The 20,892-nt window shown below is 41.4% G+C and overlaps 1 protein-coding gene across 2 annotated transcripts in view; it reads left to right on the top strand.

Annotated features, from left to right (window-relative positions):
- The window catches only part of EPM2A (EPM2A glucan phosphatase, laforin), a 54,729-nt gene extending 34,169 nt beyond the window's left edge, over nucleotides 1-20,560 (top strand). For both annotated transcript variants that reach the window (XM_048844326.2, XM_075126791.1), the window contains exons 3-4: nucleotides 15,475-15,716; nucleotides 18,642-20,560. In XM_048844326.2, the coding sequence (XP_048700283.1) occupies nucleotides 15,475-15,716; nucleotides 18,642-18,916 (517 nt within the window). In that variant the 3' untranslated portion in view covers nucleotides 18,917-20,560. The remainder of the gene's footprint in view (nucleotides 1-15,474; nucleotides 15,717-18,641) is intronic.
- The last annotated feature ends 332 nt before the right edge of the window (nucleotides 20,561-20,892 follow it).

Genomic DNA, 20,892 nt, shown 5'->3' with positions numbered 1-20,892 from the left:
CATTGTGATCATCTAGTCCAGTGGCTCTCAACCTTTCCAGACTACTGCACCCCTTTCAGGAGTCTGATTTGTCTTGTGTACTCCCAAGTTTCACCTCACTTAACTATTTGCTTACAAAATCAGACATAAAAATACAAGTGTCACAGCACACTATTACTGAAACATTGCTTACGTTCTCATTTTTACCATATAATGATAGAATAAATCAATTGGAATATAAATATTGTACTTACACGTCAGTATATAGTATATAGAGCAATATAAACAAATAATTGTCTATGAAATTTCAGTTTGTACTGACTTGGCTAGTGCATTTTATGTATAGCCTGTTGTAAAACTAGGTAGATATCTAGATGAATTGATGTACCCCTGGAAGACCTCTGCATACCCCTAAGGGTTCATGTACCTCTGGTTGAGTACCACTGATCTAGTCTGACCTCCTGTATAACACAGACCATAGAATTTCCCCCAAATAATTCTTAGAAGTTCTATGGTCTGTGTTATATAGGAGCTCAGGCTAGATCAGTGGTTGAGAATACAACATGATCCTTCATAAATTGTTCCAAAAGTTAATCACACACTCTGTTAAGAATTTACACCTTACTTCCAGTCTGAATTTGTCTAGCTTCAACTTTCAGCCATTGGATCATGTTATAGCTTTCTCTGCTAGACTGAAGAGTCCATTATTAAATATTTGTTCCTCACGTAGGTACTTACAGAGAGTAATCAAGTCATTCCTTAACCTTCTCTTCATTAAGCTAAATAGACTAAGCTCTTTAAAGGAAGAGACAGAGCTCTTCTGTTGCATTGAGCGTGAGTCCTGCAGCCCACCTTTCTCCTCACTGCTGTCTGTCTAGACCAGAGTTTCAAGACCTGGTAGTGGGAGGGAGCCTGGTGCCTTATTCTCAAACCAATCCTCACAGCTGCAAAAGTACTCATCTTCTCCCTGCAACACACACCACCTGAGGGCCTCCTCTAAGAGTCAGGAGAAAACCACTCAACTCCATCAATTCCACCCCACCTCAAATCCACCAGTCCCTCCCCACATAACCCAGCCCAATACTTCTTAATCCACCATGCTTCCCCCTCCCCAGCACCTCATGGAGGCTCCTGTAAGTAGCTTCCCTATGTGACAGCTGCAGTGGTGATAGTGGTAGTGGCATGTAGGACATTTTATGGCCTCTGGCTATGGAATAACTAGTTGGGTATCCAGTCATCTCTGGTGATAGGCTAGGTGGTAGGTTGGAAAATGGAGTTCTTAATGTGAGTGTTCCCATGAGTGCTGGAGGTGTCGCTCAGCTAGTGCTTAAAAGTATAAAATATGTTTGTTTATTTAAAGTTGAGAGAAGAGTATTTACTCAGAGAATGACTTGTATGGCTGACTGAGGCAGTCCCATGTTAAAGTTTTGGCAGCACACCATCCCTGTCAATATTGCTCTTCCTGGGTTTATAATGTAGCAATTGATTGGTACATTATATACAATTGAAGTGTCCAGCTATCTTGTCCCTATGCCTTGTCCTTGTCCTGCCATCTTGTCCCTATGATTGTGCTTTGGGGTTACCTTGTCTTAAAACTTTTTGGAGTTCTCACTGTGGTCAGATGAGTTTTTTCATATTTTTTCTATTAGTATTTATAAGGCCTAATGCTCCCATCTGTAATTCTCTAGCATGTCTCTAGCTTTCTTAACAATTCTTACAATTCACTGTGCTGTTCTAAGACATTTTAACTACAAATAAACCTGTCCGAGGGGTTGCATTTGAGTGACATTAAGTGGGCTTCAGAGTAGCAGCCGTGTTAGTCTGTATTCACAAAAAGAACAGGAGGACTTGTGGCACCGTAGAGACTAACCAATTTATTTGAGCATAAGCTTTCGTGAGCTACAGCTCACTTCATCGGATGCATCGTGAAAGCTTATGCTCAAATAAATTGGTTAGTCTCTAAGGTGCCACAAGTCCCCCTTTTCTTATTAAGTGGGCTATTTCCATCCTCTTCACGTACCACAAATTCTGAATGTGCTTCCTCCAGAGAGCTCCAGGCTCTTCATGTCCAGCAGAGACTTTGTCACCTTCATATTTATACACTGGCACTAGCCCACAAAGCCAACTCTCAACCAAAATAAGTTAATTTTCAGTTACACAATTTTCATCTTCAGGGCTTGTTTCTAATGTGTACCCAATGGATCCCAGCAGTAGGATTTTGGGGAGTAGCTCATTGTTTGGGAAGTTCAGATTTCGAACCAGCCCCTGTGAAGTTAACTTAGCACAAAGATGAAATAAGACATTTTCACCAGCAATGCCTGAGTCTTCTGAACTGTTTACTTAAAGTTCACCCTTAGGGGATGAATTTTGTAAGGCATTTTAACTTTAAAGGTGCTGGTAGTGGCATCAGTCCCATCGTTAAGCACTAATGTTAGAAATCCTGGTTCCTGGTGCCAACAGATTCATGGCTCATTTCTATCTGGCTTAGTTAAGCACCCCCTGTTGTACCTCACATTCATGATTATTAGTTCTAATTCAAAACAAATTTGAATGCTGGCAATGTGATGAAGACATATGTAACAAGTAACTGTTGGCAACCAATGCACTAAGCAGTGTTTTGTAATCAGAGCATTTAAATACTAATTCTCTGAAGCCAAATGAGAAGCCATCTTCATGACTAACTTCTCAGATCATTTGGCATGAGCTCACTGGACCCGATTCTTCTTTCACCCTGGCTTTTCACCAGTGACATGCCACTTACTTCAGTGGAGTTACGCCCGGTTTATACCAGTGAAAGTGAGGGAAAAATCAGGACCAAAGAGGACCAAATTCTGGTTTCTGCTGTATATAGTATGCAAACATCTCTTCAGAATCAATGAGCATGCACGTTAGAAGGTAAAATTTGACTGCAAATTTCACAGGGCTAACTTTGGACGTCAACTCCTATAAGACACTGGAGTGTATATAAATAACCATCTGGAACAAGATTTTCCACAATTGCACAATGCACAAATGCAAAATGCAGCCTCACATAACATAGCTTATGTATCAGGTGATGTGGAAGAGAACACTTAATTTTCCAAAGTTGAGGGTGGTCACATACTTAAAGTATTGCATGACCATGGCAAGTTGTGCTAGGACATTCCCAGAAAAGAAGACAGAATCCAAGTAGTTTTATTCTACCATATACCATTTTATAACACAGCCTTATGAGATATAAAGAAACTGGCTAAGGGTTTTGATTTTGTTTATTTATGTTTTTATTTTACTTACTTATTTTGTAGGGCCAAATTAATTGGTTTGACAAGCAGGAATGTCTCAATTGAATTCAGTGGAGTGTGCCCTCTGCTTTTAGAGGCTTAAAAAACATTGGGCCAGATCCTTGGGTCCAGCTAAGCTCTCATTGGGGCAGAGGAGCAAAGCTGGCTTAAATCTACCTTTACACTTCCTCTTTCCTTGGGGTAAACCAGATTCACGCTGTGACATAAAAGAGTATAGCTACTGGGATGCTTTAATTCATGCCATCAGTAACTGCCCCTTAGGGGTAATTCCATTAACCCAGGATGACTGGAGCATACTGCACTCTGGTCATGCCTCCTTCCACATCTTATATTTGGGAGATGCATCAGGGAGTGGTATAAAGGAGAATCCCTAGCAACCTTGCTAGGGCAGTTTTCCTTCCTTTTTGTATCATTGGTGGGCAGTGGGGGCTGCAGGTTTGACCTGTGAATGCCATTTAAAATGGTAATCGGGAATAAGTACTTTGTTTCCATTTCTGCAATTTTCTAACATATTCTTCCTCTCCTCAAATCAATATAAGCTGAGGGTGCGCTGCACCTTCATGAGTTGCTTAGCACCTTGATGTCAGCATAGCCTCATGTCTCAGTTATCAGCACGGTATTATTTTTATATCTTAGCCTTTGTTTTCATTTGATTCTATTGTTAACTTAAGGTTGATTGGCTTAATGCCTTGTTCATCTTGCAGATCAGTGAACCAGGCTCTTTGGTGCCATATTTCATAAATAAATTTGTGAACACTGAATAAATAAGCATTTATTAAGCATATCAACCAGTGTTCAAGGGCTTCAGAAATTTTGCAGACTGATAAACTGTGTTGTTCTGCAGTGATAAAAACAGGTGTTTCCATTCAGTTGCCAAGTCTACTCCCACCTGAGAATCCCAGATAAGTAGTCCAAATTACATCTAAGAAGAAAATTTGCCAGAGCTTAATTACTTTTCATCAGGGTGCCACAGATAATGAGAAGCGAAAAAGCTCCAAACCATTGGAACTATATTGTAGTCTATTTAATTCTCCTAATTTAAAAACCTGCAGTTGAATTCTATACTTAAAAATAAACCTTACAGCTTTAATAGTAAACTGGGATGAATTTCTAATCACCAAATTATATTCCTTCTGCTTGTGGCATTAGATAAAAGTAAACTTTTGTTCTGGAGCGTAAGTAGCCTTAATAACGTTGCTGCTATGTCATTTCAGCAGTGTATGTTTTCCCCATTAATCAGCTTTTTTCCTGTGTTGGCTTTTGCTCAGGTTATGGCCGTTCTATGTGTCTTTATTGATAAAATTGATGTTATCATGCCTGTCTATTAGATCATAGTTTTCAATGATTAGATCATACTGCTGGCAAATCCTTGTATCTTCTTCTCTTACTCCAGTCAGTAGTGTTTCTGCTCATGCTGTCAGTAGTTCAGTGCATCAGTTCGCTCAATCCTATTCAAGTCAAGGCTCTAATTGTAAAACTTGATCTGACTGGTCTGTGGGAGAACTTTATCAGTAAGTCACCAGCAGAATGGGTCAGGTCTGCAGAGTAAACAATTGCCGCTTTGAAAAAGCTGGGCCTCAATCTGTCAATTCTACTCCACTGTTTCATCAGATAAGGAGTTATTTTGATTTGTTTTTTATTTTCATGTAAAGTGAATTTAATGGAATTCTCACACCAGATCAGACCAGTGATCCAGATAGTGAAGTATCCTTCAGTGACCAGTACCAGATACTTCAGAGGAAGATGAAAGGAAGGAAATATGTGAAATAACCATCATATAAGAGGATTTTCTTCTTCTTAATAGTTTGTTTATGCCTGAATCATGAATGTTTATATCCTTTATATTTTTATTATATGTATAATGGGAGGATTCAAGTATATTACATAAAACTGTCTAATCCTTTTTTTGAATCCTGATAAACTCTTAGCCTTTGGCAATGAGTTCCACAGGTTGATTATCCTGTGCACAACCCCCCAAACCCCCAAACTTTTTATCTGTTTTAAATGTGCTGCCTTTCAATTTAATTGAATATCCCTTTGCTCATGTATTATGAAAGGATTAATAGGATTATCCAATTGATGGGGCTGCACAGAGGTTTGGAGGGGCCTGAGACAAAATCTGAAACTGAGCCCCTCTTCCCTCCTCTCCCCAAAAAAATTATCACTGAGGAGAAGTGAGGGAGGGGCGAAGGGGAAGTTGGAGAGCAAGTTTGCACCATATTCATTCTGCAGTGGTGGCTCAGCTCCTGTCCCAGAGGGCTAGGCCCAGTTCCCCATTCAGGACATTGTGACCAGGTGCGCGGGGTTATTTGGGTTTGGTCTGGCTGCCATTCCATCATGATGGAGAGACCCTTGGGCCAAACCCAAGTGGCAATGTGACCCTGCGCACTAGCTTGCAGCACCACTCAAATGGAGGGCCCAGGGCAAAATGTCCCTTTCACCCTCCCTTCCCCGGAGGCCTTGCCAATTGGCCTTCTCTATTCCAGTCATTGTTTTATATACCTCTGCCACGTGCTTTCTTATTTGTCTCTATGTAATGGTCTGTCTACCTCTAAATAGGGCTATTATTTTCAGTCTCCCTCATATGGAAATCTTTTCATGATGCCAATCATTTTTATCTCCTTTTCCATTTTTCCTGTATCTCTTTAGAAATGGGATGACCAGGATTGAATGGTGGACTCCAGATGTGAGTTTACTATTGATATGTATAATGGCACTACCATATTTTTAGTATTACTTTAAATGCAGTTATTTGTATAGTCTAATGTTGCTTTCTGACCTCCACTTGGAATAATGATTTCATTGAGCCATCCACAGTGACACATTGTTTTCTTTCCTGGTTGATTCTAGTTTATTTAGAACCCATTGATCATAGAATCAGAGAATCATAGAATATCAGGGTTGGAAGGGACCTCCAGAGGTCATCTAGTCCAACCCCCTGCTCAAAGCAGGACCAATCCCCAACTAAATCATCCCAGCCAGGGCTTTGTCAAGCCTGACCTTAAAAACTTCTAAGGAAGGAGATTCCACCACCTCCCTAGGTAACGCATTCCAGTGTTTCACCACTCTCCTAGTGAAAAAGTTTTTCCTAATATCCAACCTAAACCTCCCCCACTGCAACTTGAGACCATTACTCCTCGTTCTGTCATCTGCTACCACTGAGAACAGTCTAGATCCATCCTCTTTGGAACCCCCTTTCAGGTAGTTGAAAGCAGCTATCAAATCCCCCCTCATTCTTCTCTTCCGCAGATTAAACAATCCCAGTTCCCTCAGCCTCTCCTCATAAATCATGTGTTCCAGTCCCCTAATCATTTTTGTTGCCCTCTGCTGGACATTTTCCAATTTTTCCACATCCTTCTTATAGTGTGGGGCCCAAAACTGGATACAGTACTCCAGATGAGGCCTCACCAATGTCGAATAGAGGGGAATGATCACGTCCCTCGATCTGCTAGCAATGCCCCTACTTATACATCCCAAAATGCCATTGGCCTTCTTGGCAACAAGGGCACACTGTTGACTCATATCCAGCTTCTCGTCCACTGTCATCCCTAGGTCCTTTTCTGCAGAACTGCTGCCGAGCCATTCGGTCCCTAGTCTGTAGCGGTGCATGGGATTCTTCCGTCCTAAGTGCAGGACTCTGCCCTTGTCCTTGTTGAACTTCATCAGATTGATGTATTAGAGTAGTTCATATTATTTATTCCAAGGTGTATTACCGCCACTGTTCTGCCTATTTGTTCAGCTATGTTTGGTACCTGTGGAATTCTTAACAAACTTCTCTAGTCCTGACTATCCAGAATAATTCTCAGTCTTTTGCAGATTTTACCCCTTTTTCTTGTGAAAAATGTTGACTGAGAGTCTTGGAGACTGAATTCCTCCATGTATCCACAGAATAGGTGTAGTGCAGGCAGTGGCATTCCAAGTCAAACCACAGCATAGAGTGTTTCAGTCCTTGATTGGAGGGAGAGGACATCTAGCTATGAGAAAGTAGGTCAGTCATCATACCCTCTCAATCAGTCTTTCCAAGTCTGCTGGGTATGAGGAATTACATTTTGGAATAGAGCTGCAACAAACAAACAACAGAAGAAGATGAGTAGTGGAAACCTAATCACTAGAATCATTTAAAACTCAGATGGATAAAGTAGGAAGTAATATACCATAGGGGAGAGTCTTCATTGAGATGATCATGGACTAGACCCAATGGATTTAGCTACACTGATGTAAATCTGTAATAACTCCATTAACAGTAGCAGAGTTACTCAGGTTATACACAGGTGTAACTGAGGTTGTAATCCAGCACTGTAGGTCTAAGTCATCTGTGATCTCTGAGATACTGTGCTACAATACAATTTGATTAACAGAGTAAAATATACCAGAGATCTGCCATTTAATTTGTGAGAAGAAAGTGAAACTAATCTGTCAGCTTCTTGTGCATCTCAGTTGTATAGGGTTGGAAAGATTGAAACACCTGCAAAACCAGAGTGCTCTATACATTTTAGGATAAGATGTTCAAAAGCACTCAGTGTTGACCTAACTCTACTGCTCCTGAGGTAGTTGTTAAAACTAATAGCCCAGCAGATTAGGTTATTTTCTAAGTATTTTTTCTAGATTGCTTTGAATATGTTCTCCTTTATCATCATAATCATCATCATGACAAGATGCAAGGACCCTATCTGGACACTAGCAAGCAAACTGCTGTTACTCTCACATAGGTTTTCAGGGAGAGGGAGCTCGGAAGGCCCAGAAGCAATAAGAACAATTAGGTACTCAGGTGGGAGGCAGGAAGGTTCATAAGAACAACTGCCTATAGGTGTTAAAGAAGGTCACTGCAAAGGAGGGAGCTCACAGATGATGATAGCTGTGGGTGTTGATGTTGTGGTGGTGATGTTGCACTTTGGTGTGATGTGACGTAACACAGAAAAGAGATATCACTAGGTAGAAGGCAAAGGTAGGATGAAAGAGTTTTGCAACATCATCAGGGAAAGATTCAGAAATGCACTCTGAGCTGCATCCTTAGCCTTTCAGGGACTAAAAGCCTTGAGGGAAGGGCCAGTCAACCTGAAAACTGTTTTCTTTGTCACCTCAGGTGAATGATGATGCCCTTTTTATCTGTATATATTAGTATTCCTCTTGGCATCCTCGGATTCTTATTTTGATCTTCCTTAATCCATGTGAGGTGGTAGTGCAGTGTCTGAGTGGCCAAGTGAAGTGAATTTCAAGTTTTGATTACATTAGATTACATCTTGAGTGGGCCTCAGAGGAAGAATCCACTGCCTTGTGTTCAAAATAATGTACTGACTGATCTGAATGAGATCAGCAATATAAACAAATTGCAGGTTGAGAGTGACTTTATGGCCAATTACCTGTGTGAAGTACTTTGACTCTGACAAAGTACTGTTCCTTGACTGACGCTGTCAGCCATAGGTATAAGCAGACCTTGAAGGTTTGAATCATGCTGTTTTCTACAAGACCACAAATGCTAGATTGGCTTTAGGCTGCAGGTGGAGATCTGGGGTTGAAAGGCACAGTGGTGTGGCTCTTTGGTGGATATATTTTTAGCTTGAAAGTGGCAATCCACTCTGCAAAAAAGTATCAGGACACTAATCTTTCACTGCTCCAGACTCAGTACGGCCATATGGGTGAGCAAACTATTGCATATGTATTGATTATATGAAATAAATATGTGGTTTCAGCCATAATTAATCAAGACTAAAAGAGTCTTGGAGGAGAATCATCCAAGCACGATATATGTTTGCATCATTAAAAATAATTAAAGTGTGAAGACAGTCAGAAAAGCAACTGTACAAGTGACTTCACAAGGTTCCATGTTTGTTTTTTATGAGTGATGATTCCAGATTGGTTGCCTCATTTTACAAGTCAAAAGGATGCTTTAGTCTGCACCAAGGGGGTGTTAATGTTAGTCCTCACTAGTGTGTCCTGCACTTACCGGCCCACGTGGACCCTCCTGCCATCCACTAGAACAGCAGTTCTCAAACTGTGTGTTGGGACCCTGGTTTAATGGGGTCACCAGGGCTGGCGTTAGACTTGCCGGGGCCAAAGACAAAGCCCACGCCCCACCGCTCAGGGCCAAAGCTGAAGCCCGAGGGCTTCAGCCCTGGGTGGCAGGGCTCAGGTTACAGGCCTCCAGCCCGGGTCTGAAGCCCTTGAGCTTCAGCCCTCCTTCCCAGGGTGGTGGGACTTGGATGGGCTCAAGCTTTGGTCCTCACTCCTGGGGTCATGTAGTAATTTTTGTTGTCAGATGTGGGTCACGGTGCAATGAAGTTTGAGAATTCCTGCACTAGTTTAGTTTACACAAAGGTAGACTTTTTGAAACAGGACTACATTGGCATGCACTGGGGAACTTTTAGGGTCCACACAGGCCAGTCAGTACATGACAGGCTCATGCAGACTAGCATTTACACCTCTCTGGTGTGGCCTGAAGTAACGTGTAAACAAGCTCTTAGTCACTGGACCCTAAGTGACTTGCCCAAAGTCACACAGGGTGTCTGTGTCTGAGCTGGGATTTGAGCACATCTTCTGAGTCCCTATATAATGTTTTAGTCTTAGCCCTTGTCTACACTACAAAATTAAGTCAACTTTATCTAATTTGATAGATATTAAGCCCCCGAATTAATGAAGTCGACTGTGATGTCCCGCGACCCACAAGACTCCAAGGTTAAAAATATTTCCTGGCTCTTGAGGAGAATGGATCCACCGCTCGCCTGCCTCCCATTCTCCTTCTCCTCCTCTTCCTTATCCACCATATCATCCTCCGTGTTGTCCGTAGACTAACACATCTGTGAGGTGTCCACGTTGCTTGTGGGGGTCACGCCCGAGAATCGCATGCAGCTCGTTGTAGAACTGGCATGTGTAGGGTTCAGCACCAAAACAACTGTTCGCCTCCCTTGCCTTCTGGTACGCTTGGCAAAGTTCTTTTATTTTCACATGGCACTGCTGTGTCTCTCTCTTGTAGCCCTTCTCCCTCATTCCATGAGCGATCTTTGCATAGATGTCAGCGTTTCTTCTGCTGGATTGGAGCTCTGCCTGTACAGTCTCTTCTCCCCACACAGCGATGAGATCCATCACCTCCTGTGCAGACCAGGCCGGAGCACATTTGGGGCATGTAGTCTCCATGGTCAGCTGTGCTCAAGCTGGCATGCTCCCAATGCTGATCAAACAGGAAATGGGAAATCAAAAACTCCTGGGGCTTTAGCAGGGGAGGGGCTGTTTCCTGTGTACCTGGCTGCAGTGCAGCAGAGTTGAGAATGATCTCCAGAGCAGTCACAGATGAGCATTGTGGGACACCACCTGGAGGCCAATTAAGTCGAATTACAAAACGCTGCATCTATACTACCTCGCCGTCGGCCCATGAAAATCAAACGAAGCCCTGCAGAGGTGGATTACAGAAGTCAACATCAGAGGCGACTTAGGTTGACATAAAGGACCCAGTAGTGTAGACCCATACATTAACAGGTCGACTTAAGGCAGCTTCCTTTGACCTAGTTCTAGTGTAGACCAGGCCTTAATAACACACAGTGCACAGATACATTGAGTAAGAAAGGGCCATTTTTACAGTGAGAGACAAGGTGGGTGAGGTAATAACTTTTATTGGAGCCTCTTCTGTTGGTGAAAGAGATGAGACACAGACCCTGTTTCTTCCACCAACGGGAGTTGGTCCAATAAAAGATATTGTCTGTCCCACCTGGTCTCTCTAATGTCCTGGTACCAACACAGCTACGACAATATGGCAAACAACATTTTTACATTGACATATTATACCTATAATTCCACTTTAAAAAACCAGTGTGTCATACTATTTTTGGCTCATTGCTTTTTTAGGAAGAGAAGGGGATTAATGGTTGAAATGATCTTTCATTTACATATCCCCTTTAATCTGTAAATGTTTTTCAAACTATATGGAAAGGTTACTTAATCTACCATTGAAAAGTAATTACTTCTGGAGCTGGAAGGCAGCAACTGTTGAGCAGCTCAAAGCTGAAAATGAAGAGGTTGCTCACCCCTGGTACTAGTCTAGTCCAAACCTGGTTACCTAGTGAAATAAAGTGGCAACTTCCAGAAGGAAACAAGTTCATTTTTTTTAAAAAGGGCATACTTTTTTGGTAAGGGAAGTGAAAATTTGAAAGTATCACCCCCTAGCATTACACCCCCAGCATTACAATTCTTTAACTTCCATTATCTATCATACAGTGAAACCATTGATAAGTGAGGAATATCTGGCATAAATATATAGAATACAATTACTGAACTGTTCATCAATTTCTGCAGATTGTATTTGAACTGAAACCCTCTTTTAAGTGAAGAGAAAATAAAGGAATGAACTTGATAAAGCTGAATGAAAGCCCAGGCACCAAAGAATGAAATAATCATAATTAGATCTCTTAAATAAATTGACTAAATAAACAAATCTGCTTGGTGTCACTGTGCAGTGCACGTTATCTATAATGAATGTCGTCCTGATAAAAGAACAATTAAACCCAATTAAGTAATGCATGCACTGTATACCAAGGCTTTATGGCCATTACTGGTAAACAGAAGAGGGAAGACCAGAGCAAATCCTGATCCTGTTGACTTCAGTGGCAAAACTCCTGGAGCTGGTCTCAAGGAACCAGTTTATAAGAGTCATTTGGTCTAAATCCAGGCAGGTGACAGCCCTAGTCTTGATTCTGCTCTGTGTACTGCCATTTTCCTCCATTCCATTGAATGGAAATATGATGATGTTCAATGGTAAAGCCACCAGACGATTCACTAATTGTGAACTGAAGTACAATGGGGACTCTAGAAGGTCCAAAAGTTCTGGTGGACAGTCTCAAAGCACCTGGTAGAAAGCTCATGCTCAAATAAATTGGTTAGTCTCTAAGGTGCCACAAGTACTCCTTTTCTTTTTGCGAATACAGACTAACACCGCTGTTACTCTGAAATCTGGATACAGAATATGTTGCACCCACAGATTTTCATCTGCATGTATGCTGGATAAGCATAGGAAACGATTTCTAAGGTAGTGTTTTCTCTGTAGCCCAATTTTTGTATTGCATTATTGGTCTAAGGACTCTAGTCCCTCCTGGTTAAATCATCTGCTAGAATCTACACTTCTGTCCCTTGGAAGAGATGATAACTCTGTACGTTAGTTGATTCCCAAATCATAAAACATTGGGGGTTTATTATATGAATATACTGAACTCTCAGGAAAACTGTGAAGAAAAATACAAGGTGCTCTTGTCCTCAGAGAACAGAGTTGGCTTCTCATCCTGTACCATGAAACGCTGTGGCCAACGGGCACTCAGCGCAGCTTGGTATAGGGAGAGGAGCCACAGAGGTAGCATTAAACCACTGTTTTGCTCTCCCAATCGTGGGGTCATCCAGGCACTGATCTGGTCCTCAGTGAAAATTAGCTGCTTCAATTTATACTGATAACCAAGGGCCCTAAGGGGCCATGATGATAGTGGCAGATCTCGAATGTGTAAGCAAGTCCTGACCGGGCCCCCTTTTCTGTACAATATTTCTTATGTGAGTGGAAGGTGGGGTGGTATAGCAGTGACTATGGTAGGTTTGTGTAGTTTTAGAAATTAAGGGACTGTAATCCTGACCATGGGTGTAGCCATACCAACTGTACTGAGACTAATCAATTAAGGTGGGCTATTATCAGCAGGAGAAATGAAAACTTTTGTAGTGATAATCAGGATGGCCCATTTCAAACAGTTGACAAGAAGGCGTGAGTAACAGTAGGGGAAAAATTAGCATGGGGAAATAGTTTTTACTTTGTGTAATGACCCATCCACTCCCAGTCTTTATTCAAGCCGAATTTAATGGTGTCCAGTTTGCAAATTAATTCCAATTCTGCAGTTTCTTGTTGGAGTCTGTTTTTGAAGTTTTTTTTGTTGGAAAATTGCAACTTTTAGGTCTGAAGTGAGTGACCAGGGAGGTTGAAGTGTTCTCTGACTGGTTTTTGAATGTTATAATTTTTGACATCTGATTTGTGTCCATTTATTCTTTTGCGTAGAGATTGTCTGGTTTGGCCAATGTACATGGCAGAGGGGCATTGACTGGGAGTGAATGGGTCATTACACAAAGTAAAAACTATTTCCCCATGCTAATTTTCCCCCTACTGTTACTCACACCTTCTTGTCAACTGTTTGAAATGGGCCATCCTAATTATCACCACAAAAGTTTTTTTTCTCCAGCTGATAATAGCCCACCTTAATTGATTAGTCTTGTTACAGTTGGTATGGCAACCCCCACTTTTTTCATGTTCTCTGTGTGTATATATATTCCTACTGTATTTTCCACTGCATGCATCTGAAGTGGGTTTTAGCCCACCAAAGCTTATGCCCAAATAAATTTGTTAGTCTCTAAGGTGCCACAAGTACTCCTCGTTTTTTTTTTGCTGGTATAGACTAACACGGGTACCACTCTGAAACCTGCCTAATAAATGTGCCCCAATGAACCGTTTTTATTAGTTCTCTGTAAACTGGGGAGATGGGGTCCTGCTGTAAATACAGAATTTTAAAATCACACTCTTCATTTTCATATTAAGAGAGGTGCCTTGATTGTAACCTCTTCAAGGCAGGGATTGTATGTTCCCATGTGTTTAATGGGTACCTAGCATATTGTGGGTGCTAGCACAATACAATTGTAAGGAAAACAAACTGCTGACACTGAATTTGGCTAGTCTGATGGATGTAATCATGATCAAAAGTCCATTTGCAGAGCCTTTACTCCTATTAGTGACCATTTATTCCTGAGGGTAGCACCATCAAATTTAGGGGCTGGGGGGTATTCGCATTAGAATTTAATGAGACTACTCATGTGAATATATGCTCTGTGGGGGAGCAAGGACTCCACAGTCTGACCCCAAATGCTTAGAATTTGCAAAAAGCTGTGGGCAGTACATCCTTGGCCTATTTCATTTTTGAAGTACTTATGTGACAGCTGCTGTCTTGGCCAACACACTGGGGATGAAACCAGAGCTGAAAGCATGAGTGGCTATAGCTTGAACTAAAGGGCCAAGGCTCTCTAGGTGGGAGCTGTAACCATTCATATCTGCTGTGGATTGGTGCAAAGTGGGACTTGTGGGACAAAGTGGGACACACACTCACAGTGGGCTACACTTACTTTCATCATAGATTGAAAGGAGTCATGGAAGCTGACTCTTAAAGATGCCATATTTTTTCCTGTGAATAATTAAGGGCCTGATTTGCAAAATTACATGTGCAACTGTGTGCCTATTTTGCATGTGTGGTTACTGTAACTGCCTGTGCAAATAGGATATTTGTATGTGCCAGAGGCCAGGTAGATGTGTAGCTGATGATTTAAACATGTAAATACTCTATTGGGAATGCAATCACATTAATTGCATGTGTAAATTAGGCACCCACTTCTGTGTTTCAGTTTGTTTATGTACCAAAGCTTGCTAAGGCATATAATAGTTTTTATGATCATTAGAGATGGGAAAACCACAGAAGGTTTGGAGGTTTGGTTTGTCTAAGTACCAAAACGTGTGGCTATTTATACAAATTATCCAATCCTCTTGAGGTTCTTCTGGTTCTTCCAGGGAGCCCAAACATAGTTCACATTTCTGTAGCTGGTCCTGCCTGGACTCCAGAATTGCAGAGGCACGTGGGGACGAAGTAATCCAAACTCTTTTGACGACCACAGAAAATATGGCTTAGGCTGGTGGTGACTTAACCTGATCTGATTTGCCCGCTGCGATGGCAGTAGCTATAAAACAACAATAGTTATATGGCTTACAATTTGTTACTGTAACATCTGAATTTTGTGAGCCTGTTGGGTTTCTTTCTGCATAGAGATTGTGTGAGTCTTCTGAGCTCCCTTATTCTCATCAACGCTGCTAGTAAGCTTCAGCTGCAGGTTTGAATGAGTGGTGTCTTTGAGACCTGTGCTGCTAATTAGGCCATGGTTTTGCTAGGGCTGCAGTCTACACAGGTGAAGTGAATTTGGCTGCGTGCACTGGGTTTAGAGTTCGGTTCTTAAAGTACATTACTGGTTAAATGGTAATGAAATGAGAAGCTGTTTATCATCGGACACAAAACGGGTGTGTTTAACAATGTATCTCACGTGCTGATGTTTTGAACCGGAATGCCTTTTCAGCTGACAGAAAATGTGAGTTTTGTGCAGGGGTGGGGGAGTTCTTTTGTTGAAAGTGCTTAATGAGCTACGCTACAATTTTTTTCAATGCTAGGATTCTGCCAAACATCTGGCTGGGAAGTTGCCCTCGGCACGTGGAGCATGTGACCATCAAGCTAAAACACGAATTGGGTGTTACGGCTGTAATGAACTTCCAGACCGAGTGGGATGTTGTTCAGAATTCCTGGGGCTGTAACCGCTATCCAGAACCCATGAGCCCAGAGGTGCTTATGAAACTGTATAAAGAGGAAGGTCTCGCTTATGTCTGGATGCCAACCCCAGACATGAGCACTGAAGGTAATGTTCAGACCTGTCTTACAACTGGATAAATAATAGCAAAACCTCTCAATGACATGATGACATTGCTTTAGTGTTGTTGTTTTCTGAATAACTTTTGTTTATTATTACTGTGATTGTAATTGGTAACTTTGCTGTGTTGTCCCTAATGAATTCTGTACACTTTGTCATATGCAGAGAGGTCATCCAAACGATTTCTGATCTATATCTTCCTCTCTCGGTATATCCCCATCCCCTCCGAAAATTGGTGACTGTTTGAAAACCTTTTCTTTCAGCACTGATTTAGTGAGAATGCAAATTCATCAGGTTGATGACCATTGGCTTGCACATCAAGAAAATGAAATTGCCATAACTGCTGGTTTTAACCAAATAAGCAGTGCTAGGTAACCTACTCTGGTTCCCTTAGTACACCACTCTCTTTGCAGTTGTGTGCCAGTCTATTGAGCCACTGTATTGTCACATATAATAATTTGTAATCATATAGGATACGCATAGCACGCCAAATTGTAACGTAAATTAGGATATGTTATTTGGCTGTTACAATCCTTGGTACATTGATTAAAAAATAGATTAAGTGATAAGAAACCATGGATAAGCAGGAGGTTGGAAAACTTGAGTGGTTTGCAATACTGGAAAATATATAGGATAATTTTTAATTATAGTGAAATATTGGTGTCACAGAGAGAGAACTGTCATGTCAGTTATATGCATCAAGAGAGGCAGGAGACTTGGAAGAAAAATGAAATAAAAAATATGGATTGGCTTTGTGTTAATGCTCAGCTATGCCAGGGGGAAGAGCGAGGGTTTGATTCTTGCAGTCTCACTCCTTGGACTGATAGGGACTGGGATTTCTCAACCCTTGAGGGGAAAAGATTGTTTTGCATTGCATAACCATGTGCTTGATAGAAATTAAAGGGCAATGTTGATGAGTTTCAAAGGAAATCCCATCTAGTCCTCCTTGCCTAAAGACCTAGTGACCCTCAACAGAGGGCTATAGGAGATGCCAGCATATGCACATAATTGAAGAAAATGGGTCATGAGAAGCTCATGGTTCCAGCAGTACCAAATCCACCCCTTCCCCCGCCCGCATACACTCTAATTTGCCAGTAGAAGTTTTGCCATTTATAGGCCCTAAAAACATATAAGTAGAGAGAGGTGTGTGATTAGGAGGATTTCTTTGTTACTTAATGTTCAGAATTGAACATGATACGAAAGGTATGTCTGTGCTCTACACAGAATGTTCCAATAGATTGCTAATGTACTATGATGGCAAAATATAGCATTTTCATAGGAGAGACTTGGGAAGGCTTAATTTACCGCAGCTGCTAATTTTGCACATTTCTAAAATTGAGACTGAGACATAGGTTTATGGAGATGCTCTTGTTCCCATTGTTTTGGATAAAATGTGAAGTGTTCTTTCCATATTCTTGTTTTAAATTGGAAATATAAGAATACATTTATAGGTCAGTTAAAAGTTGATTTTTGCGGGGAGGAAACAGTGTTCAGATTAAATACTATACAGCCTCCATATCTGAACTGATGACAAACACCATCTTTGGCACTGAATTCAATTTGACAATGAATTAATTGAATACATTAATTAAAGTATATTTCATCTAAAGTAACCCTACTATTACATAAATCAAGTTAGTACCTATTTTCCTTATGCCTCTGTGGACCGATTCTGCCTCTAAATTGGTTGAAACATTTATACTTCTCATATAAGTTGCTATTTTTTTTTATTATTCTTTGTATGAGACATGAAATGAAAGGGAATGTGGATGGCTTCGCAAACACTGTATGACTAAAGCATTTCACTTCTGGCTCCACTGTTTTAACATAATCTATGGTGGTCTGTGAAATAAAATTGGTTGTCTCAACTCAGTCTGTATGGGACAGTGGGCCATATAAAAGTAATCTTTGGTGGTTCACAACCAGGGTATGTATATCTCTGTGGGTATGCAGAGGTCTTCCAGAGGGTACTCAACTCATCTAGATCAGTGTTTCTCAACCTGGGGGTTGCAACCCCAGGGGGGCATGGGACAGGTATGGGGGTGGTGCAGGTGCAGGGCCAGCATTAGGGAGGTGGCAAGCAAGGCAATTGCCTGGGGTTCCAGGCCACAGGGGGCCCCCACAAAGCTAAGTTACCTGCATCAGCCCGGGGTGGTGGGGCTCAGGCTTCAGACAAGGCTCACAAATGAAGAACAGGCGCAAGTATCACACTGAAATGTAAGTACAATATTTATATTCCAATCAATTTATTTTATAATTATATGGTAAAATGAGAAAGTAAGCAATTTTTCAGTAATAGTGTGCTGTGCCACTTCTGTATTTTTGTCTGATTTTGTAAGCAAGTAGTTTTTAAGTGAGGTGAAAGTTGGGGTACGCAAGACAAATCAGACTCCTGAAAGGGATACAGTAGTCTAGAAAGGTTGAGAACCACTGATTTATTACACACATTTTAGAGCAGATCACCATTTGTTGCCAAATAGGTCCTGGATCCAAGTTATGTGGACTTTCGTATAACCTGGACCTATTACTTAGCAAAATGTGAGGGTTGAAGGTCATTTGGGAAAACTGACACTACAGTTTCACATGTAGGCCAGATTTTTAGGAAGTGCTTCGCATCCACCCTTTTAAAATTGAGCCTTTGTAAGGTATCTCAATGTGGACACCCAAAATCACTATTCACTTTTGGAAATCTTAGGCCTAGCCTGTGCAAAAGGGTACTTAATTTCTGACAGTCCAGAAAACCTATGTAGACATTTATATTCTCTTACCAGAGAAAGAAGAGAAACTAGCTTTAATAGATTTCTCTTTGCCTGCCACTATGACTTCACAGTACAGCAGAATAGAGAAACATATTGTTAACAGTGATCCTCCCTTTCATGTGTTCATGGGAATGTGCCTTGTTTTTAATCCTAGGAAGAATACAGATGTTGCCTCAGGCTGTCTGTCTCCTGCACGGGCTGCTAGAGAATGGACATATCGTCTACGTGCATTGCAATGCTGGTGTGGGCAGGTCCACAGCCGCCATCTGTGGCTGGTTAAAGTATGTGATGGGATGGAACCTGAGGAAAGTGCAGTACTTTGTGGCCTCCAGGAGACCAGCTGTCTACATAGATGAGGAAGCTCTGGTTCGTGCCGAAGATGATTTCTATCAGAAATTTGGGCCTCTTCGCTGCTCATGCAAACCTTAGTGGTTGAAAAGCTGATTGGAGGAGGGGAGAGATTCATCACAGAGTTGCCAACCCCAAGCATTCAAAATTCATAAGTCAGGCCCCCCAAATTCGTGTGTGAGTGAGAGAGAGAGTGTGTGGGAAATCATGAACTTTAAAAACAATAATTAATTTAGTCGATTTTTATTTGCCTTCTGTTTTTTAGCCTTTCGGGTTCTTGTTTTCAAACTGTTCACTGCAACCAGGAGGGCTAGGAACTTACTTTGCAAAGTGAAAGGTGAGATACTCATGTGACTCCAGGAGCTGGGACAAATATCACAAGATACAGTCATGCAAGATGGCAAGACTGTGGTAAGAAGAAGGTGGAGCAATTCAGAAGTGCTATATAAAGAAATAAAAGTCAACAGTGTGGTTTTTGGTTTTTTTCTGGCTTGGGTAGTCAGGGTTGTTTGACCATTTCAGGTAGAGCCTTCTGTTTTGGTGTGTTTACAAAGACGTTTATAATGAAATGGTCTGACTGAGAAAAAGAAGAAGGAAATTGATTTTTGCAGTTCTGTTTTTGTAACAAACAGCAAGTTAAATTCAATTAATTAGGCAAGAGCTGCCCTTTCTCTCTCGTTTAGGTTTATAGTTAATGTCATTTAGTTAAATTTACTGCTGTACTTTGTTATGGTGCTGAGTGTACTCTAGATGCTGTGCATAAAGGTGGGGAAAAGTTCCACTTATACATATTTAATCTACTGCAAGGCAGAACTCCTGGTTTATTAGATTATCCTAGATTGTAAGATTTCTGGTGCAGGAACTGTTTTTGTTTTCCTTGTCTATACAGTGCCTAACACTGCCACAATCCTTGATTAGGGCCTCTTGGTGCCTCGGCAAGATAAATAACAATAAAGAAAATTGAGTTAAAGCAGAAGATATGGGAGCTGGCCTGGTGAGCCTATATGCAGGCTCTTGCCCAGTTTAGAGTCCCCAGGTGCAGTGTCCATCTCATTCCCCTATTTGGCGTTGCCTGGAAGTTCTGCAATACCAGCTGTCTCTTGCTCCTGTGGAAGACAAGTGCTTCCACTGCTGCTCAGACATTGCTGTCCCATTAGCTAAAACTGGGAAGGACACTACTAGGCTCCAGAGTCCAAACGTGCCCCACTCAGCCAAAAATAGGTGCTGCAACTCATGACCTTGAGGGGAGGAAGTGGAGAAATTCCTCCACTGAGGGTCTGATTGGGTGGGAGAGTTGCTTGTTGAGGACACAAAAATTAAGAAACTAATTTCTCGAGGCAGATGGCTGAGCTAAATCCCTTTTCCAGTTATTTTTAGAAAAATGATTTGTCTATATAGAGATTTATTCCATGATAAAGAGGTGTTGAGAGACACATGTGACCTTAATTATAAGGAAATCCTACCACTGGAGACTTGTTAGCGATCTCACTGTTACAATATGCTGGGCACTGTTCACGGAGAATGTCCATCATAATATATTTTGCTTTATCTTCCTCCCCTCAGATGCCCTCAGATGTGAAGAAGCCACTGGAAGTTATTTTAAATGTATGTATTTGATCATCACTTTATTTCAGATTTTTGTTTTGAAATAATGTATGTCACCAGTTAGATACAGGATGAAACTATAGCCCAATGTTAAATAAAAGCCTTATGACACTTCCATAAGTTTTGCTCACATGTTTGTTATTTGTACTTAAGAGCGGACAGTAGCCATTGGAACCATAATTGTTTATTTCTAGTCTCCCGTGGTCTGACTGGAACAAGAATGGGTTTTCTATCTATGTGCCTGACCTTGTGAACTAAAGGGTGTTGATGATGCCCATCCTACTCAAGGAGCACAAGAGTATGCCATAATGCAACTCAGCTAGGGGCATACGCTTAAGGCTAGAATGTGACTTTAGGCACAGCCCTGGGGAGACACCGTATTGCAGTAACTCATATCTGATTCCTAATTCCTCCTCTTCTTCTCATTTGCTCTTAGGAGGTAGTTATTTGCC

This window comes from Caretta caretta, chromosome 3 (assembly GCF_965140235.1).
Source record: "Caretta caretta isolate rCarCar2 chromosome 3, rCarCar1.hap1, whole genome shotgun sequence".
Classification (NCBI taxonomy): Eukaryota; Metazoa; Chordata; order Testudines; family Cheloniidae; genus Caretta; species Caretta caretta.
The sequence above is the reverse complement of the archived record's forward strand: the minus strand, read 5'-3'. Positions and strand labels throughout refer to the sequence as shown.